Source organism: Salvia splendens, chromosome 1 (assembly GCF_004379255.2).
Source record: "Salvia splendens isolate huo1 chromosome 1, SspV2, whole genome shotgun sequence".
NCBI classification, from domain to species: Eukaryota; Viridiplantae; Streptophyta; class Magnoliopsida; order Lamiales; family Lamiaceae; genus Salvia; species Salvia splendens.
The window spans coordinates 2,321,468-2,346,878 of record NC_056032.1 but is presented as its reverse complement, the minus strand read 5'-3'; the positions used below and the strand labels follow the sequence as shown (position 1 = coordinate 2,346,878).

The 25,411-nt window shown below is 38.7% G+C and overlaps 2 protein-coding genes across 7 annotated transcripts; one reads left to right on the top strand and one right to left on the bottom strand.

The window, feature by feature from the left end:
• The first annotated feature begins 16,345 nt into the window (after positions 1-16,345).
• Positions 16,346-20,200, top strand: LOC121807727 (mitochondrial thiamine diphosphate carrier 2-like). 6 transcript variants are annotated; one of them, XM_042208041.1, is made up of 9 exons: positions 16,346-16,432; positions 16,526-16,635; positions 16,880-17,027; positions 17,166-17,282; positions 18,285-18,396; positions 18,620-18,747; positions 18,981-19,133; positions 19,285-19,428; positions 19,711-20,200. In XM_042208041.1, the coding sequence occupies exons 3-9, from the start codon at positions 16,911-16,913 to the stop codon at positions 19,927-19,929; spliced, it is 990 nt and encodes a 329-aa protein (XP_042063975.1). In that variant the 5' UTR covers positions 16,346-16,432; positions 16,526-16,635; positions 16,880-16,910; the 3' UTR covers positions 19,930-20,200. The 6 variants fall into 6 exon arrangements, with proteins under 6 accessions (XP_042063975.1, XP_042063957.1, XP_042063967.1 ...); XM_042208023.1 differs by having other exon boundaries at positions 16,526-16,661; XM_042208033.1 differs by having other exon boundaries at positions 16,390-16,432; positions 16,577-16,661.
• Positions 20,201-21,396: 1,196 nt separating this feature from the next.
• Positions 21,397-24,221, bottom strand: LOC121804047. The gene is made up of 3 exons (XM_042203599.1): positions 24,196-24,221; positions 22,866-23,471; positions 21,397-22,733 (listed from the first exon to the last, which is right to left on the bottom strand). The coding sequence occupies exons 2-3, from the start codon at positions 23,469-23,471 to the stop codon at positions 21,627-21,629; spliced, it is 1,713 nt and encodes a 570-aa protein (XP_042059533.1). The 5' UTR covers positions 24,196-24,221; the 3' UTR covers positions 21,397-21,626.
• Between the last annotated feature and the right edge of the window lie 1,190 nt (positions 24,222-25,411).

The following is a 25,411-nucleotide window of genomic DNA, read 5'->3' as shown; positions in this document are numbered from 1 at the left end:
CGCTATCTCGATGTTGGCTCGTCTCGCCGAGACGAGTCCGAGCCCGCATCGAGATGGCGATGCGGATGCTCTAAGTAGTGTGAAGAGGAGAGAAGATTTTATTTATGATTTTCCTAATAAAAACTACGTACTTAATTTTGTATTTTGTGATTTTCTTTTAAAATTAGAGACACTTTTAGCTATAGTGTCTTACATGTGGAAAATTTAGCAAGTCATTTTATATGCGTCTTGAATATGAAAATGTTTAACAACGCTTTCTTTTTTTCATCTTAGATATATTGTCTTTCAACAATGCTTTTTCTTTGTATCTTAAATCTTAAAATTTAGTAATTTTCCAAATACTCCAACGCAAATGATTGTGTCCTTAATTTTGTATCCTTAATATATAAATTTCTTGTAGTGAATGATCTCGGGTCAATTTAATCACGAGCATTCTCGGAATCTTGAACAACCCTATCCTGATATATATTACTCATAGTTTTGATTTTAACTATTAGAAATTAAAGAAAACGCATCCGGTGTAGTGGTATCATAGTACCCTCACACGGTACTGACCAGGGTTCGATTCTCTGGATGCGCAATTCAAAACTTTTTTTATTCTATTTTTTTTTTCAATTTTAGAAGCTACACATTTCAACTTAGGGCATTAGCAATGGGGCGCCCTAAGGCGCGCCACGTCAGCAGTTTTATCCTCCTACCTCCCCACCTGCAGTGGGGCGCCCTAAGGCGCGCCCTAAGGCGCGCCCTATGGCGCGCCACATCATCATTTTATTTATTTGTTTAATTGATTTAAATGTTTTCAACTAACAATTAATAACGAGTAAATAAAAAGGTCGAAATAACAAACGGGGACACATTAATAAAAAAAGAAGTTACACCGTTCAACTTACAAAAAAAAAACTAAGTCGGTGCAATTCCCAACTTCCGACGCAGTTCATCTATCAATGCCCGGAGGTATTCGGCTTCGTCGGGGTCGGTACACTTCTTGAGGGCCTTGTGCGTCTCCAACAACGTCCTCGCCATCGACGCTGTCGCCAACGACGAATACACTTCGGCTGCCTGGGGCGGGAGCATTTCCGGGAGCGGAGGTGGGGTTGCAGCGGTCGAGGATGAGGTCGCGGCCGCCTTCCCTTTGGCCTTCGCAGCCTTGACGCCGGGAGGACGTCGGGAGGACATCGTGCCATCGTCCGCGACCTATCGTCCGTGTACGCCACAATGGGGAGGACGATGGCGCGCCCGATGCCTATCGTCCGCAGCCATCGTCCGTGTACGCCACAATGGGGCGGACGATGGCGCGGACGATAGGCATCGGGCGCGCCATCCTCCGCGCCCTTAGTATCGGCCGCGACGATCGTCCGCGACCTATCGTCCGTATCCGCAATGGGCGCGGACGATCGATGGCGCGGACGATGCGCGCCATCGGGCGTGCCATCGTCCGCCCATTGCGGATGGCCTTAGGGGCCATTCAATTTCCACTGTATTCTTATCTCTTTTCTGAAAAGCTCGGCCCGTAATAATATATCTTGTCTTGTCTCCATAGTGCCACAACTATTAACAATATATACAATATGACAACGGAGAGGCGGCTTCTCCTTAAACCTAGATTCACTTCTTATTCAACTGAAATTCTTCGTTTATATTTCTTAGCTTCATAAGTACAAAATCAACAGGATACACACTAGTCCAACTTCAAAACGAAACCATTATACATTCATACTAAATTACTAATACCTAAAGTTCAACTGGCTGACATTTGTATAAGAATAGTAATTGTAAGATGCAACAGAGGTGAAGAGTAATATCCAGCATAAGCATTAAACAAACAGACAATCCCAACAAAAGTATTCCTAAAAAGCAAAAAGGAACTGAGCTTCCGACCATTTGGAAGAAGACACACATAACAAGTAAGGAAGAAGTAACCATGGTTCTACCAAAGAAAATTCGAAATGCGATGATATGGAACTATCAACCACAGGCTCAACCATAACTGGATGGTGTTCTAGATAATACATTCGCAGCCGCTTTTATCCCTACGCCAGCTACATTCTCCACCCGATTCCATCCTGCCCCACTCCCACTCGCATTCGGTGCTGACTCGTCGATGAATTTGTAGGAGAACGAGAGCTCGCCGACGTAGGGGGATTTCCTTGAGTCAAACAGCTGTTTTGTGGCGGCCGACGACGACTTGTTTGTTTTCTGTGGCATTGCAGAGGAGCCTGAATTCGAGGGCGAGGGAGTTCTTCTGCAGCGCCGTCTCGCCCACCTTGAACTCCATCTGGAAATTCCACGTCGGGTTGGCGCCGGGCGGCCGGGGTCGCTGCCGGACGGCTTCATGTACTCCTGCTTAGAGCCGTCGGTCTCGCCGGAGATAGAAACCACGGCGTAGATGGGCATCTTTATAGAGGGGAGGTTTTTCCCGGACAGAAGAGTGATTTGTAGAGTTCGGAACTGCATTTTGTGATCTCAAATTTCAATTTCAATTTCATGAGATTGAGAGGAGTGAGGAAAGAGGTATATATAAATTATGAAATAGAGTATGCATGTTGATCAAAAGTCTTTTTTTTTAAAGTCAACACGATGAGCATGGAATTACCTGGTGGCTTCCAAAGATTAATTAGCCTTAATTAAAAATTAAATATTACTTTTGCACACAGCTCAATCATTATTTGACTGTTATTAGGTCAATGGCAGCGGCGTGGTCAACGCGCGCTTAAGCATGTCGACACATGCTATCGGATACGATCGCCACTGCAACTTCCTCAGTTCACTCTTCTCCACTCGTCATCTTTCTTATTTTACTTTTCTCTTCCAATGAATCATGACTCATATCAATAGCAACTCTAGAATTTTATTCAAAGTCTTTGATTCAATCCACGCAAGCCTAATTTTGATATAATGTTAAGTATTTATGGATGCGTATGTATACAAATAATATACTCATGATAACCACACAAATTGTATCAATACTTATCTATAACACTAAAAAACAACTGATTTTCCATCGGAAATTTTCTATTGGTAAGTTGCATGTCGATAATAATTATCGACGGAGTATATTTCGCTAGTAATTTTTCCGACGAAATCTCTGATAGGAAATGACCATCGATAAATTTAGTCTAATATTTGTCGGTAATTGGCGATGGCATTTATTCCGTCGGTAATAAGAAGAAAATATATATAGCTGTAAACCAATTACAAAAAGATAAAATAAGAACGAACGCAACGTACAAAGTGTAAGTAATAGTAGTAGTAGTAGGTTTTATTCGATTGTTTCGAATTCTTTTAATTTTGATCCGAATCAATTGAAAAATAGAGTAACAAGTATAAAAAGTAAAATTTGTATGATAAAATAGTGGAAGTGAACTACTCCATATTCCTAATCGAATTGAGCCAATTCCACGAATAGTCCAATTTTGAAGATTCTAAACCACATCATCGTCACTTAATATATAATGTCGCGAACGAATTCTATTTGGAGCGAAAAAATTTGTATTTCTTCATATTATCACTTGTTCGTTGATTATATGTGCACGCATAATGTGTATGATATGGATTAAATAGAATGAATGACACGTTGAATATATCGATCCATGAAGTTTGATGACTCCAAGTGCGTAGAAACATCGACGTTTGTTAACTATAGCATCAATTAATCAAAATTTTCAGTTTAATTAACCTTGCTTTAAGTGTATTGACAAGCTCTTAAATATGTGAAAACTCTACAAGAGAATTTCACTCAATGGTATAATTGTCAATTATCATTGTATTACAAAATCGAATTATAGGCTAAACGTGTTTCTCGATAATATAGGTAAAAGTCAATATGGGTTAAATGCTTTTTTATCGGCTTTGTATTTGGGCTTGTTGTTTTTAATTCAAGAAATAGCTAGAATCTAGGTACCAATACCATGCATTTTCTTACACGAATGTATTTTTCGGCGAATTGACCCGCAAATTTAGGTGTTTCAATAGGAAATTATTTGTGGGATTGGCTTTACAAAAAAAGTTCTTTTGTAATTCCATTCTTAAATTTTGGGCCAACGCACTCAACAACAAATTCTTGAACTATTAATCTTTATGGTTTATGAATCAATATCAGCTTCTTGTAATTAATTACTCGCACGAATAATTACGATAATAACACTTGAATCCATACAAACCCACACATTTTTCGTTTATAAACTGCCCCACTTTGGAAAATAGGCAAAGGTACAATTTGACTATAGATAAAATACAACAGTAGACAATCAAACAAAAGATAAAATTAGACATGACCTTTAGTCAATATAACTATTTACGTGGCTTGGGCTTAGTCTTTCCCGAGTCCTTGCTTGAACCGGGTTGGGCTATACTGGACACAGACGTCGATATAAAGTCTGAAGTTGTCTTGAAAGCTTCATAGAAGCTTGAGGTTCCCCCGGTCTTCGAAGTCGAAGCCTGACGAGATGGGCCGGGCAGAGCCCGGGCCGGGAGATCGGCCGCCTTCACAAATGGAAACTTACCCTCATCCTTCTTCTTCGGCAACGACGATAGCAAATCAACAAACGCAGCCTTGTTCTTCTTCACCGTCTCCGATCCCAACATAGATTTAACATTCTTGTTCACTACCTCAGCTCCGTACAAAACCGTTTTCTTCACACTCTCCATAAGCGGAGGTCGAGATGAGGCGGCGGCGGCGGCGGCTGGTTTCTCGCTGAATTTGTAGGAGAAAGTGAGCTCGCCCTCGTGCTCGACTCGGCCGATGAAGGGGGTGTTGTTGTCGGCCGAGTCGAGAAGCTCCTTGATGGAGACGCTGAGGCGGCCGACGTCTTTGTCGCCGCCTGGCGTCCCCTTGCAGAGGAGCTTGAATTCGAGGGCGAGGCGGTTCGTCTGCAGCGCCGTCTCGCCCACCTTGAACTCCATCAGGAAGTTCCACGTGCCGTCGTTGTCGGACGGCGTCGTGTGCTCCTGCTTGGAGCCGTCGATCTCGTTGGAGATCGAAACGACGGCGTAGACGTCCATCTTTCTAGAGGGGGCGACTTTCTTCAAATTTTTGCCGGAGAGTAGAGTGATATGCAGAGTTCGGAACTGCATTTTGTTGAGATGAAATTAAGTGAAATAATGAGAGAGGTATATATAAAATAGGAAATGGCGCGTATGCATAGATCAGCGATGATAAAAAAAAATTAACCAATAGTTTTGTAGACAGCTCATTTGTTCATTTGACTGTATTATATTACTTAATGTACACACTTAACAATTTCCTTTTATTTACTATATTCTTCGTATTACATGCAGGGGCGGATGCGGAAATATTTATCAATAGAGAAATATTTATCAATAGGAACTGAAATTTCTAAATTTTATTCTAAAGTATACTTTTGAATAAATTAGATCATTTATAGGGACTTTTACATAATAATTTACACTAAATCTTTATAATTTTTTTAAAAAATTAATAGAAAAATGTTAAAAAAATAATATCGATGAGGGCTTAAGCCCCTCCCTCTCCTCACTTGGGTCCGCCCATGCTTAGATGTCTAACTTTGTTAGTGTGAAGAACGAACCTACGGTTGTGATGATCGAAATGCAAATTAATGAAATGACAACATGCAAGGAAGAACACAAGCGAATTACGTGGTTCGGCGTAAGCCTACATCCACGGGCAGAATCTGGTGTCTTTCTTTATTGATCACTCGAGAAATTACAAACATGAGAGCACTCAAAACTCTCAAGAATTTACAAGATGGAAAACCCTCAACTCGCCCGAAAACTTCTTGCTTCGAGAGCTAAAAACGCACAGCTGAAAGATAACACTTCCTCTCTTGAATTCTCTCTCTATCACTTTTGATTTCTGTTGTTGTTAGTTCCGGAATGAATCGCAACTCCCTTAAGAAGTATCGATCAAGAAAACCGCCGAACAGCTTCCTTTGCCGAACAGCTTCCAATTGCCGAATAGCTTCCAATTGCTGAACAGCTTCCTTTTGCCGAACAGCTTCCAATTGCCGAACAGCTTCCAATTGCTGAACAACTTCCAATTGCCGAACAGCTTCCTTTTGCCGAACAGCTTCCTTTGGCCGAACAGCTCCTTTTGCCGAACACGGTTATAACCGTTTCCAACGGCTAGTTCCTGTTTTGGTTCCCAACGGCTATTTCCTGACTTGATTCTTCCACCAGCTCAATCCGATCTTGATGAGCTCAAACACTAACAAATCCTCCACCTTTGAGCAATCTAAGATCCATCACCACCAGTTCCACCTTCCTTCCCATACTTACAAATTTCGGACCACCCCAACCAAATCCAAGCAATGTCGGAACTTGGATCTTGGTAGGGCTTTAGTAAGTGCATCAGCCGCATTGTGCTCGGTGCTGACCTTCTCAATCTTCACCGCACCCTTCTCAACCTCATCTCGAATGAAATGCAGCCTCACGTCTATATGTTTGCTGCGTTCATGATATGTCTGATGTTTCGAGAGACAAATCGCGCTATTGCTGTCGCACTTGATCACAACATTCTCTTGCTTCACCCCAAAATCACCAACTATACCCCTAAGCCAGAAGCTTTCCTTTACTGCCTCAGCAAGAGCTATATACTCTGCCTCCGTCGTCGATAGAGCCACCACGGATTGGAGATTAGACTTCCAGCTCACCGCGGAGCCGAACAAGGTAAATATGTACCCAGATTGTGAGCGCCTATTATCAAGGTTAGCTGCATAATCTGAATCGCAAAACCCAATAATGCTATCCTTATCTCCTTCATTCTCTGATTTGAACATTATTCCCAGATCACTACTTCCTTTGAGATACTTGAGAATCCCTTTCAAAGCCAACCAGTGCTCTCTTCCCGGACAGGACATGTATCTGCTCACCACGCTTACCGCATGAGAAATATCAGGCCTTGTGCATATCATCATATACATCACACTCCCAACTATGTTGGAATAAGGTATCTGGCTCATCTCTCTTTCTTCTTGCTGATTTCTGGGACATTGTGATTTGGACAGCTTAGTCTGTTGTGATAGTGGAACTGAGGTTGTTCTACTCTTGTCAATCTGATATTTGCGCAGTACTTTCTGAATGTAGCCTTCTTGGGACAACCACAACACCCTCTTATCTGCATTTCTGAATATATCCATTCCCAAAATCTTGCTAGCACTCCCCAGATCCTTGATTTCAAATCCCTTTTTCAATAAGGCTTTCACCCTATCTAGCTCCTGTCTATCTGGTCCAGCAAGCAAGATGTCGTCTACATATAATAGCAAATACACAGCAGGTCCCTCAGCCTTTGATTTGAAGTAGACACAACTATCATATCTGGAATTTGTAAATCCCATACTCTGCATATGTTCATCAAACTTGATATGCCATTGTCTACTTGCTTGCTTCAAACCGTATAGACTTTTCTTTAGTAGACAAACCTTATCTTCACTCCCATGTATCACAAATCCCTCTGGCTGATTCATGTATATAGTTTCCTCAAGCTCTCCATGAAGAAAGGCTGTCTTCACATCAAGTTGGTCCAAAAACCAACTTCTTTGAGCAACTATAGCTAGCAAAATTCTTATTGAGGCATGCTTTACCACTGGAGAAAATACTTCATTATAGTCTATTCCCTCCTCTTGTGTGAACCCCCGAGCTACAAGCCTAGCCTTGAACCTAATCTTGTTCCCAACCTCCAACTTTTTCTTGTATATCCACTTACAACTCACTGGTTTTTGTGTGGAGGGTCTCTTCACAAGCACCCATGTCTTGTTCTTGATCAGGGACTGTATTTCATCTATCATAGCCTCCATCCACTGCTTGCTCTCCTTAGAACTCATAGCTTCCTTGAAGCTTGAAGGCTCTGCATACTCTATGTTTTCTGCAACACATAGTGCATATAGCAAGTATTCTTCTTCACTGTATCTTGTAGATGGTTTAGGGATTCTTCTGACCCTATCTCTGGCTAGAACATAGTCACCCAAATCCTGCTGCTCTTCTTCAGGGTTCAAGACATCAGCATCTGCTTCTTCTTGTTCACTATGATTTCCCATCTGCTGTTCAGGCTCAGCAATTCTATCTGCTCCAGAAACCTCCACCTGAACTGATTCCTCAGCCTCCTCAGGTTCTGGAACACCCATCTCCACCATCCTCTCAGGCTCTGGTTCTTTCTCAGAATGAGATGGCCTCTGGCTCTCTTGAGCCTTTTCCAGAAATGGCATCCTACTTTCTTCAAATTGCACATCTCTAGAGATAATAACTTTCTGATTTCCTGGCTCTATGCACCACAGTCTGTAGCCCTTCACTCCCTTTTGGTATCCAATCATCACACATCTCAAGGCCCTTGGCTCCAACTTACTTTGCTTGATGTGTGCATAAGCCATACAACCAAAAATCTTCATATTCGAATAATCCATGGCCTTTCCATACCATCTCTGATCAGGAGTGTCAAAAGCTATAGCTGAAGAAGGACTTCTATTGATGAGAACTGCTGCCATACTCACAGCCTCACCCCAGAATCTCTTAGCCATTCCAGAGCCAAAGAGCATACATCTAACTCGCTCTAGGATGGTTCTATTCATGCGCTCAGCAACTCCATTCTGTTGGGGATTAGATGGAGATGTCCTATGCCTCTTCATACCTTTCTGCTTGCAGAAAGAATCAAACTCCCCACTCAGAAATTCCAGCCCATTATCAGTTCTTAAACACTTCAAAGAACACCCTTTCTCCACCTCCACTTCCCTACACCACTCCTTGAATTTCATGAATGTCTCTGATTTTTCCTTCAAGATAAACACCCATAATTTTCTAGAAAAATCATCAATAATGGATAGAAAGTATCTACCTCCACCCAATGAAACTGGTGTAGCTGGGCCCCACAAGTCACTGTGGGCATAGTCTAGTGGTGACTTTGAGCTGTGAATTCCTCTTCCATAGGGCAGTTTCTTACTCTTTCCGAGCACACATTGCTCACACAAACCCAACTGCTCATTGGGATTTTCCAGCTTAATCAGCTCCTTCTTGGCCAATTCTTTAATTCCAGTTTCTCCCAAGTGTCCGAGTCTGAGATGCCACATTCTTAAGTCTAATACCTGCACCAGATTCACAGATCCAGTAACCACACTTGCCTTTAGATAGTATAGGCTTCTCTTTCTCTCAGCCATCATAACAACATCACCATTCTTGACGATGTTCATAATCCCATCAGATAATATGCAATTATATCCTGCTGCATCCAACACTCCAATAGAGATCAAATTCCTCTTAATCTCTGGAATAAACCTCACACCAGTGAGTAACCTGATGGAGCCATTATGAAGTCTAAGCCTGATGGACCCAATTCCTCTGATTCTGCATATCTGGTCATTTCCTAACAAAACTGATCCAGCTGCATTCTTGATTTCCTCAAAATGACTTCTAGTTGGACACATGTGGAAGCTACATCCAGAATCCATGATCCATGGAAGTTCTTCCATGTCCTCAGTCACACACAGAGCCTCCGGGACCACCAACTCTTCTGCAATATCAGCATTGTTCTTGCCATTCTCTTCCTCGGCCTGCTTCTTCTTCCAAACCCAACAATTCTTCTTTATGTGGCCTGGTTTCTTGCAGTGATGGCATGATCTGGTCTCTTTCCAGTCAGCTGTCTTGTTTTTCCAAGGCTTCTTCTGTGACTTTCTTTTCACATTCTTCTTGTGATCAGCAACATTCAGACTCTCAGACACCATTTCAGTGGACTTTGGATTAGATTTCTGGATTTCCTTGAGCTTTAGAGCAGAGTACACCTCTTCATATCCAATCTTGGACTCTCTACCAAGAAGTATAGCATCCTTGAAATGCTCATAACTTGGTGGCAAGGAATTCAACAACATCAGAGCCTTGTCCTCATCTTTAATCTCTTCATCAATGTTCTCAAGATCATCGATGCATTTCCCAAATTCTTCGAGCTGTTCCAACACACCTTTTCCATCAGCAATCTTGAAAGTGAGAAGTTTCTGCTTCAGGTGCAGCCGATTTGCCAAGGATTTGGCCATGTATAATGACTCCAACTTGGACCAAACTCCAGCCGCTGTCTCCTCCTTTGAAACTTCTCTGAGGACTCTGTCATTGAGGTTGAGTATCAAGGTACTATATGCCTTGTACTCTCTGTCTTGAGCCTTTGCCTTCTCCTTTTCATCAGGCTCGGGCTTCTTCTCCTCATTACTGCCTCCACCATTTAGGGTTTCCCATAAACCCTGTTGCATCAAGATTGCTTTCATCTTCAGCCTCCATAGGCCAAAATCATTTCGGCCTGTGAACTTTTCAACATCAAACCTTGCTGCAGCCATTATTCAAACAGGTTGAGCGCCTTCTTGAGGAAACAAAGAAAGAACTCCCAAAACTTTATGCCTTCTCGATCAATTCAGTGGACGAATTTCCCACAGACGGCGCCACGTTGTGAAGAACGAACCTACGGTTGTGATGATCGAAATGCAAATTAATGAAATGACAACATGCAAGGAAGAACACAAGCGAATTACGTGGTTCGGCGTAAGCCTACATCCACGGGCAGAATCTGGTGTCTTTCTTTATTGATCACTCGAGAAATTACAAACATGAGAGCACTCAAAACTCTCAAGAATTTACAAGATGGAAAACCCTCAACTCGCCCGAAAACTTCTTGCTTCGAGAGCTAAAAACGCACAGCTGAAAGATAACACTTCCTCTCTTGAATTCTCTCTCTATCACTTTTGATTTCTGTTGTTGTTAGTTCCGGAATGAATCGCAACTCCCTTAAGAAGTATCGATCAAGAAAACCGCCGAACAGCTTCCTTTGCCGAACAGCTTCCAATTGCCGAATAGCTTCCAATTGCTGAACAGCTTCCTTTTGCCGAACAGCTTCCAATTGCCGAACAGCTTCCAATTGCTGAACAGCTTCCAATTGCCGAACAGCTTCCTTTTGCCGAACAGCTTCCTTTGGCCGAACAGCTCCTTTTGCCGAACACGGTTATAACCGTTTCCAACGGCTAGTTCCTGTTTTGGTTCCCAACGGCTATTTCCTGACTTGATTCTTCCACCAGCTCAATCCGATCTTGATGAGCTCAAACACTAACAGTTAGAGGAAACTCTTCGTGAAGCCACTGTGAAGGTGATTCTTATTTTTATTCATATATAGTGTCAACTGTCAATTACTCCACTAAGCATCATGTATTATAACACAACATACTAAGCACAAGGGGAGTGAATTTTTGTTGCGATTTCCATGATTTTAGGTTTTAAAGATGTATGAGTTACTCCATAAATTTAACATGACTGTGCATTCATTATGTGCATATGAAAATAAAGTTTGGTGCTGATTTTATAATTGCACTACGTATCTACTATAGAGGTGTACATGTGTTCATATATTTGAGACTCATTCAACGGTCTAATTAGAGAATTCACAATAGTTAGGGTTAGTTCTGCCCCGAAGCGAGACGGTCGCGGAACTTGCTGCAAGCCATTGGCAAGATATGCAAAAGAGCGCGAGACATCACTTCCATGGGCCCCCACTCTCTATGGCCAATAATAAGCGAACGTGATGCCCACTCGCTAGACATGCGAGTTAGTGTCATTTTTTGCTATTTTAAAAATTATATACAGAACTACTATATAAAATTTTTAATTATAAAAATCTATTTATAAAAATAAAATATAAATATAATTTCATGATACCATACTTATATTTTGTTTATATTCTTATATTGCTTATAGCATCATAATCCAAAACTAAGACTGAATTACCCTTAAATTTTAAGATGAGGGAATGAGATTAAATCTCACGAATTTTAATAAAATAGGAGATAAAATATCAACAAAAGAGTAAAGTCGTCATTCTGTTACAATTTATTAAAATATCAACTTAAGTTTATGTTTACATTTCAGTATCATCGTGTTGATATTTTTAATACATTGCGTTGATGATTTAACAAGTTAGCATTTTAAGAAAAGTTAGCAACGGATCACACCCCAGATAGGGGAGTGATCAATTGCTAGCTCATCATTTAATTGCTAACTACAACTAATTTAAGACCATAGGATTTTAGAAATCTTGTGGTCTAAAATATGCCACGTGTAATTTTCATTTTTATTAATTAAATCGAAAAAGATAAAAATAACTACCAAATTAGGGTTTTGGATGAAAATATCAATATAGTGTTTTGAAAATATCAACACAATGCTTTGACAATGTTAACACATTGCTTATATTGACATTCTACATGTATTATAATGACATATTTTATATACTATGTTGACATTTGTTGTTGTACGAAAAAATTGAAAATTTTAGATTTTTTTTTCAAATTTTGACATCGGAACATATGCAAGTGAGATCTCGTTGGAATCCTTATGAAATTATCTTTAATTTGATATATGTTGTGCGAAAAAATAATTTAAATCGAGAAAGTTATATGCATTTTAAAGTTATGAGATATTTTTCAAAAGCTAGTTACAACTAATTTGTTGTAAATTGACCTTAATACCCTTATTGACGTTTTTTGTTGATCGTATTGACAATCGAGGACTGATGATCTAGACCCTTGATTTGAATATCTAATGGATATTATTTAATTATAGTTAGCAATTAAGTATTGAGTTGGCAATATAACATTCCCCATTATATATATAGAGTTGTGATCATATAATAACCCCTAAATATCGTAATAACCCTATAACCAAATCTGGACCACACAAACTTAGAACTTCATTAAAAAAGGCGCGGGGGTAAATATGTCATTTCCCTATTTAATTTCTGAATTTCGCTCCATTCTTTCACTCCCACTGCATAAAATGATAGTTTTGGCGGATATAATTATACTCTTAGTTGATAGAATGATACTTTTACTTATTTGTAGGTCTTTACATAAAATTACCAAGAACTAAGGTTCGTGCAACAGATCGAGCATTATCGGCTGTCTCTGCCCAGATGGTACTCAACTGTGTAAATCAATTCAACAGTAGGACTGTCAAAAACAAAATTCCAGATATTGGGAAATAATCGGATAACTTGTACTGGTTTATTAAGAATAAAATTGTTTATTTGAAGTTCACTTTGATTATCAATCCTAAGAAAAATAGTTGACAATGTTATGGAATTATCAATGGATAGCTTGAAAAAAGCCCTTGTGTAAACTTCAACCAATACTGATTTCTCTGTTTTGTAGGGAGCCATTTCCAAGAATGCAAAAATAATTTCCGAAATGAAATACTCCATGAATATTGAAAATTAGGATCGTGTTAGCTGATCTTTCCCGTACCATAGTTCGTCTGCTGCACGTGGAGCAAGTTGCACAATGATGAGATCCAAGAGAGATTGCCGGCTGAAATCAAATTTAATCAGTTAAGAACTTCAAATTTGATTGGAACCATATCCACAAAACACATGTTTTAAGGTGCCAAAATATGTCATTTCCCTCGTTTAATTTCTGAATTTCGCTCCATTCTTTCACTCCCACTGCATAAAATGATAGTTTTGGCGGATAGAATGATACTTTGAGTTGATACAATGATACTTTTACTTATTTGTAGGTATGTATAGGGATGTCAATTTAGCCCGCAACCCGTGGGCTGACCCGAATAGCCCGCCAAATTTATAGGGTTAGGGCTGAAAATTTCCAGCCCGATAAAATTACAGCCCGATTAGCCCGCACCCGATTAACCCGCAACCCGTTAGGGCCAGACCCGAAAACCCGATGGGCTGGCCCGGAAACCCGATAAAATTTATATTGTTCTATTTGTTTGACTCTAATTCGACACTTCATTGATTATTTTATAATACAGATTACTGAAAAAATAACTTTTCATTTTATATATTAAATATATAAATTATATATTAAGTTTTTATTAATATAATAATAGATAAATGAATTAGAAACTTCAAATTCACTAAAAAAATATATTTAAATTTCTAAACATGCTTTAAAATTTCTTGATGTTTATGTTTTATGTTGCATAAATCTCAAATATTAGTATTTGATTATGTTAATATTTGAGTTTACGCATATATCTCAAATTTATCATAATTAAATATTTTACATTTTATAAATATAACTAATTTTCACTATTATTTATTGGATTGATCGCATGTTAATTTTATCGGTAGCAACCCGATTAACCCGATGGGCTAGCCCGAAACCCGAGTTTTTAGGGTTAGGGCTGAACTTTTATAACCCGAAAAAATAACAACCCGATTAGCACGCACCCGATTGACCCGCAACCCGAATAGGGTTGGCCCGAAACCCGGTGGGCTGGCCCGATTGACATCCCTAGGTATGTACATAAAATGATAGTTTTAGCGGATAGAATGATAATTTTAACGGATAGAATGATACTCTGAGTTGATAAGATGATACTTTGATAAAATGATAGCAACTGTTTCATTCACTCTACACACGCACATGTAATTAAACATTCACAACACAAAACATAAAATATGGTCAATGTTTTACACTCGCTCAAGTCACCTATATATCTAGTGGACCCTCACACTAATTAATTATACTGTATAATCCAACCTAAATTTAGTTTTATTGTTAACACATAAAGTAAATACAAAATAAATAAATACTAATCTCATGCAAGATTTGCGATGCTATAGAAAGAGGGAAGCTATCACATTAAGTAAAATTACCAAAATGGCCGTTGCGATATTGTTCTAACCTCGAACAGCAATTAGTTTTGAACCCTTTACTTCCTATTTGTCAAGTTGCATGATTTGCATCACACATCAGGGGAGCGGGAGTTTTAAAAATGTGTGGTGAAGATTTAGTTATAAGGTTATCACATAAATATGAGTTATCATTATAACACACCCATATATATATATTTTCTATTAATTTAATATATATAATACGCTATATTTAAAATATAATTTGGTTTTTAGGATTTTCATTTTTTTCGCCCGAACCGAACCGAGAAATCAAATCGAATTTCAAAATTTCAGTTTAGTTAGGTTCGAATATTCAGTTTTTGGTTTTTTTTTTCTCACCCCTAATTACAGGTCTTCATAAGTTATTAAATAAGTGAAAACTCTACAAGAAAATTTAACTCCATGCACTACTAGAAAATTGGCTTATAATGACACTTAAAATTGTCACTAGAAAATTACTGTGCTGACACTTCATCTATAATGACACTTGATGAAGTGCAGCACCGGGTACCTGTAGTAAGAGGTAGTGTGTAGATAGTACATTTATGATGACACTTTTTATGTTGAAGTGCAGTAACAATATATTATAAAGTGCAGTGAAAAGCTAGTGTGTAGATAGTACATCTATGCTGGCACTTTTTATAAAGTGTGATAAAAAAAAGTGTAGTGAGAAGCAATTTTTCTAGTAGTGATGATCATACCAATTTTTTTATATGCATGAAATTCATGTCATTTCAATATCCATATGTAGGTCACACATGTTTTTTTGGTAGTTTAAATTTACAAGCTAAATGAATATGATGCATTGTTACAAAATAGCCCATGCATCATGTGATTTTTGATAATATAGGTAAAGGTTAAACTAACTTAATGCATCATCACACGCTAGCCCATGCGTGATGCGATTTTTTGATAGTATAGATAAAAGTTAAACTAACTTTATGTATCGTTAGAAATCAATTGAAAATTTCGATTTGGTTATTTAGGTTGGGATTTGCTCTTATACATAGAAAATTGGTACTATTGAAGTACTAAGTTGAATGAAATTATTAGATTTTATTTTCTTAGAGCATCCAACATAAGAATATCCCAGACATAGCCTAGCCACAAACTTCTTCTGCCACATCATCAGCACTAAAAATTCTCATGCCACATCATCAAAACAAGCAAACAGCCCAACAATAGCCTAATAATCGCCTAGCCACATCACTCAAAATTATATAAAACAAATAATTAACAATCACACAAAATACGGAATTAAATTTACGACACAGATACGAGAAAATTCAATTATATTATTAAAATTTAAAAAGTACATTAATTAAAAAAATTATATTAATTTAAAAAAATTATATTAATTAAAATCCTGGAGTATATGTTGTAGTACCCGGGCATCAGACCCCATCCACCTCCCACGGGTACCGAGGGAGTTTGAGACCCGCTCGTCACTGGAATACCTTCGTTGTTGTTATCCATTTCGCGTTGTTGCTCTTGTACAGAAATTAAGATAGAGAGAATACTCGTTAAAACAAGCACTGCAAATGAAAATGGCGTGCAAATGGCGGCCAGCGGATCGGCGAGCTCTCGGAAATCGACGTGCACTCGCCGATTTTTTCGTCGAAATTCGGCTAGCCAGTTACAATGGTTCGGCGAGCGGACGCTCCCATTGTGGATGCTCTTATGTGCGAAAGAATATCCTTAAAATCTATTCCTCTCCCACACAGACACGCAGCGAGAAACGCACTCTGCTTTCTACTGCAGACAGCGATTGCAAACGCGAAACTCAACACAAAGACCTTTATATCGGTATTAAATTATTAATCATAAACCTGGGAGATTCTTCGACTCCATCAGAATATTGTTCAATGTTTTCTTTCTCCCCTCCTCCATTCTTTGCAGGTCGGTTTCTTTAATTATTTCTTCTGCTGTGTGGATGATTTGAATAATCAGGACACCCATTTGGACTCCATCAAATCCCTACTACTATTTCAGAGTCCTTGCCTTCAATTGTAATTCTAAAACCCTACAATTTTGGGTAATTTTTAATTTTTCTGAAATTTCATTTTCTTTTACTTGTGGTTGGTTACTATAATGTGAAAGTCGACAACTTGCAGCATATTAATGCGTTTTGTACCTGGTCTTTGTAGTAGTGCATTAGTTCTGGCTTCTGGTGACTCCGATGGGGCCAAAATAAGGGTTGTAGAAAAGTTGTGAAGTTTAATTTGGGAATTGGGTCTCTCTTTTTTTTTATAGGTTTTTGAAGCTTGATTGTTGAAGGAGGGGAATGGAGGAACCGGGGCAGCTGAAAAGGGCTTTGATTGATGCATCTGCTGGCGCTATATCGGGTGGGATTTCAAGAACTGTCACATCTCCCCTCGACGTGATTAAAATCCGATTTCAGGTTGATTTTCTAGTTCAATTGTTTTGAAAAGTTGGTTTATTGAAGAATTGTGGTCTAAGTTATTAGTTATGCTTCTTAGCGTATATTTCTACTTGTGTTTAGCTTATCGATGATGAGTTCATTTGTTGTATGATGCAGGTTCAATTGGAACCCACTACGCAATGGGCTTTGCTTCGGCGAGATGTGTATAGTCAATCAAAATATACTGGTATGGTGCAAGCAACAAAGGACATTTTTAGGGAGGAAGGCTGGCCGGTATTGATTACCTATAAAAATAGACTTTGTTTACATTTTATAAGACGCATGTGGATCCACGTTCCTTATTTTGTTATAGGCCGAGTTTAGCATGGAGTTCTCATTGTTATGCTTGGTATTTCTTTCTTACATGCTCATGCTGTATTTGGAGATTATGTGCAAGATAAAGTCCTTCCAGTTTCCACCTAAACTTGTGCTTGTTAATGGTTGGTGGATATTTTTGTTTTGGGGCTTAAGTCTAGGAATTAACTGCAGGTTGGGGACAAAATATGTCATCAAAGTCTGCCCGTGCAATTTAAAAATCATGTGGTATATGGGAACTGAGTTCAATAGATTTTTCTAGTGAACTTGGACCATAGAGCTCTGCAAAATTCATAGCAGAAGGAAAGTCAAGAAAGGAGAGAAAAGGGAACGAGCCATCTTTCTTTTCATTTCAGCATATCCAGTAAGAATAAGAATTAAAGGCAAAGAGGTGAATGGCAAAATAAATAACTATGGCTCGGACAAAAGAAAATTGGGGAGGAAAAGATATGTAATGAAAGAAGAATGATAGTATAAAAACAGAGATGAATATTGTAGCCCAGCAGTCAGTCAGTTCACAGTTCTCTTCTTGACATGTTGGGTTCCACAGTGATTAGGCTGTTTCTAGGTTCCATTATTGCAGGTGATGCCATGGAAATATGGGCAGGATTTGCACATGTAATAGAAGGGACTTGCACACGATGACATGTTACGGGGAGAGAGATGCTTAGTGAGAAAGCTGGCAGTGTTGATGTGTTACAACAATTTAGTAAGAGATAGGGAGAAAGAGGTTTCTGTTGCCACTTACCTGTTAATTTTGAGTTTTCTGCAATGATTAAAGAACTTTTAGTGCCTATTTTGTGCATGGAACTAATCGTAGATGTGTCGTTTTCATTCTCGTCCTGACATTTTGTGAGCCTGTAACTTCTTACTTTTTTCCATTCCATGTTCATTTTGTTTCTCTCTCATTTTCTCTATCAGGGTTTCTGGAGGGGTAATGTCCCAGCCTTGCTTATGGTGATGCCGTACACGGCAATACAATTTACAGTTCTGCACAAATTGAAGTCATTTGTTTCTGGTTCATCCAAGTCAGGTTTGAAAAATTGCTGCTCGTCTTCAGTCTGTTGATGCACATGATATTGTTATACAGAGTAAATAATGCTTTCGTCTTTCTTTATTACGATGAGATAGATAAATACTGTAATAGCTTTGAAGAACTTCTGTCATGATAAATTCTTGTGCATTGTTGATCCAGCTGCCCTACGATTCTTTTTTTCTTTTTGATAACATTGTGCTCTCTTGTTTTCTTTACACAGGAGACCATATCAATATAAGTCCATATCTTTCATATGTAAGTGGGGCATTAGCGGGATGTGCAGCCACTGTTGGATCCTATCCATTCGATCTTATAAGAACCCTTTTAGCTTCACAAGGGGAGCCAAAGGTATTGTGCAATACTCTTGCAAGTAATGAGCATTCCCCTCAATTGTTATCATTTTGGTGAACGGGGTTACGGTATTTAGGAACCAACGTTTGAAATCCCCAGTCACTAAGCTAGTGGCTAGTTAATTTTGCTAATTGTAACTAGAACAAGATAATTTAGTTATGCATTGATGTTTCGTCTGCTACATGGATGAATAAGGAGGTTTTTCTGAATGGTGCTGTGTACTCAAACAGGTTTATCCTAATATGAGGGCTGCAGTCTCTGATATACTTCAAAGACGTGGTTTTCGAGGGCTGTATGCTGGACTGACACCCACACTGATAGAAATAGTTCCTTACGCTGGATTGCAGTTTGGGACATATGATACATTCAAACGTTGGACCATGGTGATCTATGATCTCTGCCCCCCTCCCTCCCTTCCTCACACACGCACACGCCCTCTCTCATATGTATCTGGAGTTCATTGGTGCAGCTTATTGTTTGAACATTAATTATATTGTCATGGTTGTAATTTGATTTACTTTCTTGGTTGTCTAGGTTTGGAATCAGTACAGATCAGGTTATGATATGGGAGCCGATGATACTCTCTCAAGCTTCCAGCTTTTCCTTTGTGGATTGGCTGCTGGCACTTGTGCTAAAGCTGTATGCCATCCACTCGATGTGGTGAAGAAGAGGTTTCAGGTATATTTCCAGCTTCGACTATTGATTATTCATTTGATTTTCAATCTCAGCTGCTGCACGATTGAATTCCTACGTGTACGACAAACAAATCAGCTCTAGTGAAGACTCTAGATAATCCTAGGATGCAAACTTCTATATGATTGTAATTTTGATGGTGTATTTGTCCAAGTGTCGTCCCGTTCTTGCTCATGGCTCCCTCATCCTAGGAACTTCTCTTTAGTAGCTTTTATTATCACCTCACAAGTCACAAACTCTATCTTAACGAATTGGCTTTACTTGTAGGTCGAAGGGCTGCAACGTGATCCAAGATATGGAGCTCGAGTGGAGCACCGTGCTTACAGAAACATGTACGATGCCCTACGCCAAATTTTGCATAAAGAGGGCTGGCCGGGTCTATACAAGGGCATCACACCATCAATTGTCAAAGCTGCGCCAGCAGGTGCTGTAACCTTTGTTGCGTATGAGCTCACGGCGGATTGGTTAGAGACCCTTTTGACTTGAATCTGTTTCTTCTTTCACCTTTCTCTTCTTCAACCATTCATTCCTTTTGCATTAGAGCAATTTTGTCACAGTTGATCTTGATATGTCCCCTCAAAATTGAGGGGTACCACCTGCATATTGTTTTGTACTAGGAATAATCCATAGGCATAGATATAGTCTAAACAGCAGAAAGTCAGTGATATTATAGATTTTAATGAAACAACGTTTGACTATATTACTATTACTCTTGTAATGATCATTTTGCTTCTCTAGAGTCTTGGAATTCTCTTCACATTTGTTGATGATAAAGTCTTTGATATATTTTTTGCATTTATTTCATCCTCAATTTTATGTAGCTTGGAAATGAAAGGGGAGTATCATTTAAAATTTGAGGTTGCTTCTGAAATTAAATTCTTGATGTTTTTGTTAGAAATCTTTAATCAACCATCTTTTCTCTTTCGTTTTTTCCGTTGCCTTATTTCTTTTTATTTATCGTAATTGCAATTTTAGTTATGTAATTACAATTTTACTAGATCTATTGACCCACAATATAGGAGTATCTCATAAGCCATACACATGAATGTATGATAAAAAATACTTCTTTCATCACAAAAAATAGTCTTGTTTGGGGGTGATGTGTTTTATTGAAAGTGTTAACATTATAAGTGGAGTATGAGTTCCATTATAAAGAGTTAAATAATGATAAAAGGTAGAAAGTGAGTGAAGATTGAATACCAGTATAAAATAGTTGCAAGAAATGAAAAGTGAATTATTTTGGTGGATTGATAAAAATATAAAAACAAGATCATTTTTAATATACATTGGAGTTTTATTATTGGCCCACTAGCCCACACTACCACTAAGTCTTGATTAGGGATGACAAATCGTGCGTGTTGGGTTGTTATCGGGTCAACCTGTTAACGACCCGACTTATTAAGGACAAACAAGAATATGACCTGATAACACAGTTCGAACCTGATAATAACTGCTCTCGATAAACAAAAGTTACAAAACCTTGAATCTAATCCTTAATAGTGTAATTAAAAACCTAAAATCTGATTACACAGTCTGATATGATGAACAATAACATCAATAGATTCATAGCAATAAAATCCTATAAAAAATATCATTTTTAAAATACTAAAAATGAATAATATTATTTCTTAACGGGTAACACGACCACGACACGAAATTTTTCGTGTTTTGACCCGATAAGGACACGAACCCAATAAACTTTGACCCAAACTCATTAATTTCGTGCGAATTCGTGCGTGTCATGCAAAAATTGCCAGCCCTAGTCTTGATAATTAATTCTTAAAAATCATTAAGTTTGATTTAAGAAAGAACTCAATATCTATCTTAAATTTAAGGCCGTGACAAAATATTCAACTTGGTGTAAAAATCATCAAAAAAGAATTTGAGACCTAAGTGAGCTAATGGAGTAATGGACACTCAACTTTATCACAATTATCCACACTTGAAATTTTTTTCATGCTATTTGTTACATTCAAAGTTGCAACAATGAAATCACTGCAAAAGTTGATTGGTATATTTGGTAAGAAACATCTGCAGCACCTAAATCAGCTGCAAGAAAATACTCTGTGCTTTCTCACCTACAAAATTATTCTTGAATGCTGCCAACTAGCACCATTTTCTTTGCTTGTTTTTCACATGGCAGCAGCAAATCCTCTTCTAATCCCGAGCTCAACATCGCTTGCTCATTGCCCGTCTTCCTTCTTCTGCTTCTTGTTCACGCTCAAGTATCCGTGTGCAAAAGCTTCTAGAACTCTCATAGTTGGAGGCCTTCGCCTCGTGCTAAACCTTGTTTGGTTCGAGCTAGCAGTTTCAAGATTGTTTTTTGAAGCGATGATATCTTGCTCGTGGACCAAGTGATCAGCAGAAAAGGAGCCAGCCTCTGCCTCTGGAGGGAAGTTGAGGTCAATAAAAAACTGAGGTTGTTGCCGCTGTTCAATGCTGCTGCTGTTGTTGCTGCTACTGCTAGTGGATGGCAATATATCAAGATTCTTGCTTACTTCATCTTCATCTTGACCTTGAGTGGTGCATTTCTTGTGCACTAACGCGGTTCTTGCATCAGGGGAAGTCGCACGAGCTTCTTCATCCGCAGCCATGGCATCATGGCCGCGTTTCTTGCCTAGAATTGTAGCCTCATCAGTCGTTTCTCGACTAATCTCTGCTGCAGATGGGAAGGTTCTGAATTCGACTACCTTCCCATCTGGGAGGCCTGTATCCACAACAGTGAGGGAAAAACTGCAATGATTCTCATCACTAGTCAATCCACATTGTTCTGCCTCGTTGCTGCGACCAATGCCTTCTTGGTCGAGCTCGAGCAGGGCAGGCTCTTGAGCAACTTTTCTCAACACATCAGCCACATTATCAAAATATTGATCACCTCTCACCAGTTCTCTCCTCGAAAATCTCTTCACTCCGGGAATAAGGAAAACTAGGCTAGGACTTGCATTTGAACTAGCAACGTCTCTGTAGTTCGTGGCCTCCTCCGAATGCCAACCACTTGCTAGCAGACGCGGCCAGACTGCCTCCCAGAACAGATCATTCGATCTGGCCTTGCTCAGGCGGTGCTCTCCACTCAACAAGTTCGATATCTCAGCTGTTGTAAGTGAGGTATACACCCTCTCTGATGGCATATCATGGCGTGCCTTTGAGTGCCTCGTAGCCATTGCAGTGAGATCTTGATGTTCTCTCCCAATGCCAACGGCTTCCACAAGCAACTCTGTACCAATCATCGCCTTCAAACGGAAGGCATACTCTGCCACTGATATCTTTTCATTCTCAAATGATTTAGAAACCTAGAAAGAAAAAACAACCATATGCACAAAATCAGCACAAAAAAGTGCACTAAATGAGCACATTTCTGCACTATTTGGCACTCAATCAAGAAAAAACGCAGATGTTTAGATGAAAACATCAGCAATAAGTACCTCCAATAGAGCATTCTGAGACTCCTCCCCTACTCTTGGTAGCACCCTAGATAGAAATTCTTGCAGCCTTAGCCCATAAAACAATCCCCGGCCTAATTTGCGTCTCTTGTGCTTAGCGCTGAACCATCTGTGATACTCCGGTGAAGAGTAGAACATCCCATAGTAGTACGACTGCACAGCTAACATATCCTTCGCCCCAACAAATTTCTTTATCTCGACAAAGTTCTTTGCAAATATGTACAATCCAAGAAGGAAACAGCCCTTCTCAGCTTCAGACCAGCGTTCATCACAGATTTCAGGCACCAAACGATAGTCTTTACCACTGCGCTCGTCTATTTCATCCATCCAATCAAGTGATCCCCTCATACCAGATTGTTCACTGCTTATCCACGCCAACTTTATACGCGAACCAATGTGGAAATTTTGCAGGGAATCAGCTCTGGTCTCATCATCTGCACAGTCCATCGAGGAAGACAAAGCGTTCGAATCTCCAAGAAACTGAGGCAGTTCAGCCTGATATTCATCCCCAACTCGAGGCATGATTTCTGGCTCCCCAAACGCATCATACAACGGGGATGCAACATGATTCTCCATACAATTAGTCATCTGCCAACTAAAGATGCATCAGTTTGTGCAATATCAAAATTAGAATGCTTGTGCAATATCAAAACTCAATCAAGAAAAAGCATGAAGTCAATCCATAATAGCTTTAGACATCATCATCATAAACCAAACAAAGGAGAAAACTAACCAGCAACAGACTTTTTCCAAAACCTACCCTTCTCTCTATGATCTGATTAAAAAACATAAAAAAAGTTTCTTGACACATAATGATATACATATGATCAAAATCAAATCGCCATGATTCCCAAAACAGATAACAATGTACTAGAAATTAAAGAATGAGCTCTTTACACAATACCCAATTGCACCTTGAAAGACTCAAATTTTGGGAAACCAAAACCAAAACCAAAACCGTAAAACCTAATCACAATAAACTTAAGATCGAGTCATTAAAGCATCATAGATACAAGCAAAATTCCATCTTTCTCCATAAATATCCCAACTTTTCACAAAGCAAATGTAAAAGAAACCGACATCGGCAAGAAAAAACACGAACACAAACATACAGAAAACATTTACAAACACATCTATGCATGTATAAAGAAGAAGAAAAATAATTTGAAGGGCTTGTCTGGAGGGAAAAGAATGGGGTTTAGATGAGAAACAACAAAACAGTGCATACACGAAAATACAGAAACAGGGAACGTCGTCTACGTCCGACCATACATACAAAAGCTTTATGTATACGCGATAAAGAGGGACGAACCTGTCTTTTTTCGCAATGGGCTGCGTTTTAAGACTCATTTGAGTTCATGAGAATGGAAGAAGAAATATATAGTGAGTGACGAACAACTCTTCCCCAGGCGCCGGGGAGGAGCGTGTGGATGAATTTCTTTTTTCTAGGTTTTTCTTTTTTTCTCGAAATAGATAGGAATAAAATAGTACTCTTATCAATTAAGAAGTTAGTATTACCAATAAAATAGTAACGAATATGGATTAATTATGCATAATATATGTTGGAACTTAGAAACACGCGAGTAAATTACTTACATTAGAACCTTGATTTGACCTATTTTGTGGATAAAAAGAATATAAGCACACTTGCACGAACGCGCAAGAACACGCACGGATGTGTTCGTGCGTGGGACAAAGAGCGGTATACTTTATTGGTTTGTGTATACATCTTTTAGGTAATGATTCATAATTTATGAACCAATACGAAAAGAATCCAGTTGAGATTATTAATAAAAAAAATGAAATATAGATGGACAGGGATACAAATAAATATAACAGGGGAAATGAGTTACCATTAATATGCAACAATTAAAATACAATGTATTTTTTCGCAGGCAGATAGAATTATGAGTTAGGGTTGAAAAGGAAAAGAATCAACTTATAATAAATCGGTGTAATTCAAATAAACAACAAATAAATTCGACTAATGACATGTACAATGACAAATACACTTAGGTGGAGGTGAGTGTTATCAAAGTGAAAAAAATAGTCAACTTACCGTCATCGAATGGTCTAATTGTTATAACAACAAATTTTCAACCAAAAGACTATAATTTTAAAATGTGTTTTCAGTCTTTAGTCAAATAACTATTTAATTCAAACAAACGAAAAAAAATTAAATAATTTGCGTGTTGGAGGAAGAATAATCTTATTGTAAGACAGAAATTGACTTAATGTGGCTGCTAAATTGACTAAAATAATAATGGGGCCTGTATTTCCATGTGAAAAAAAAATAGTCAACTTACCATTTGAACACATTTTCATCGGTAACCCAAATTATTATTAATTCAAATGAAGGGCAAAAATAATTAAATGATTTCCGTGTGAGAGAGAAGAGAATCGCTTTGCAAGGTTGAATTATCGCAACAATCATAGGATTTGTAAATTGTAATTAGGTTTAGTGATAATAAAATGCAAATACACTCGGATGAGTAGGTGCACGCACGATGCACGCATAAAGAATCTTT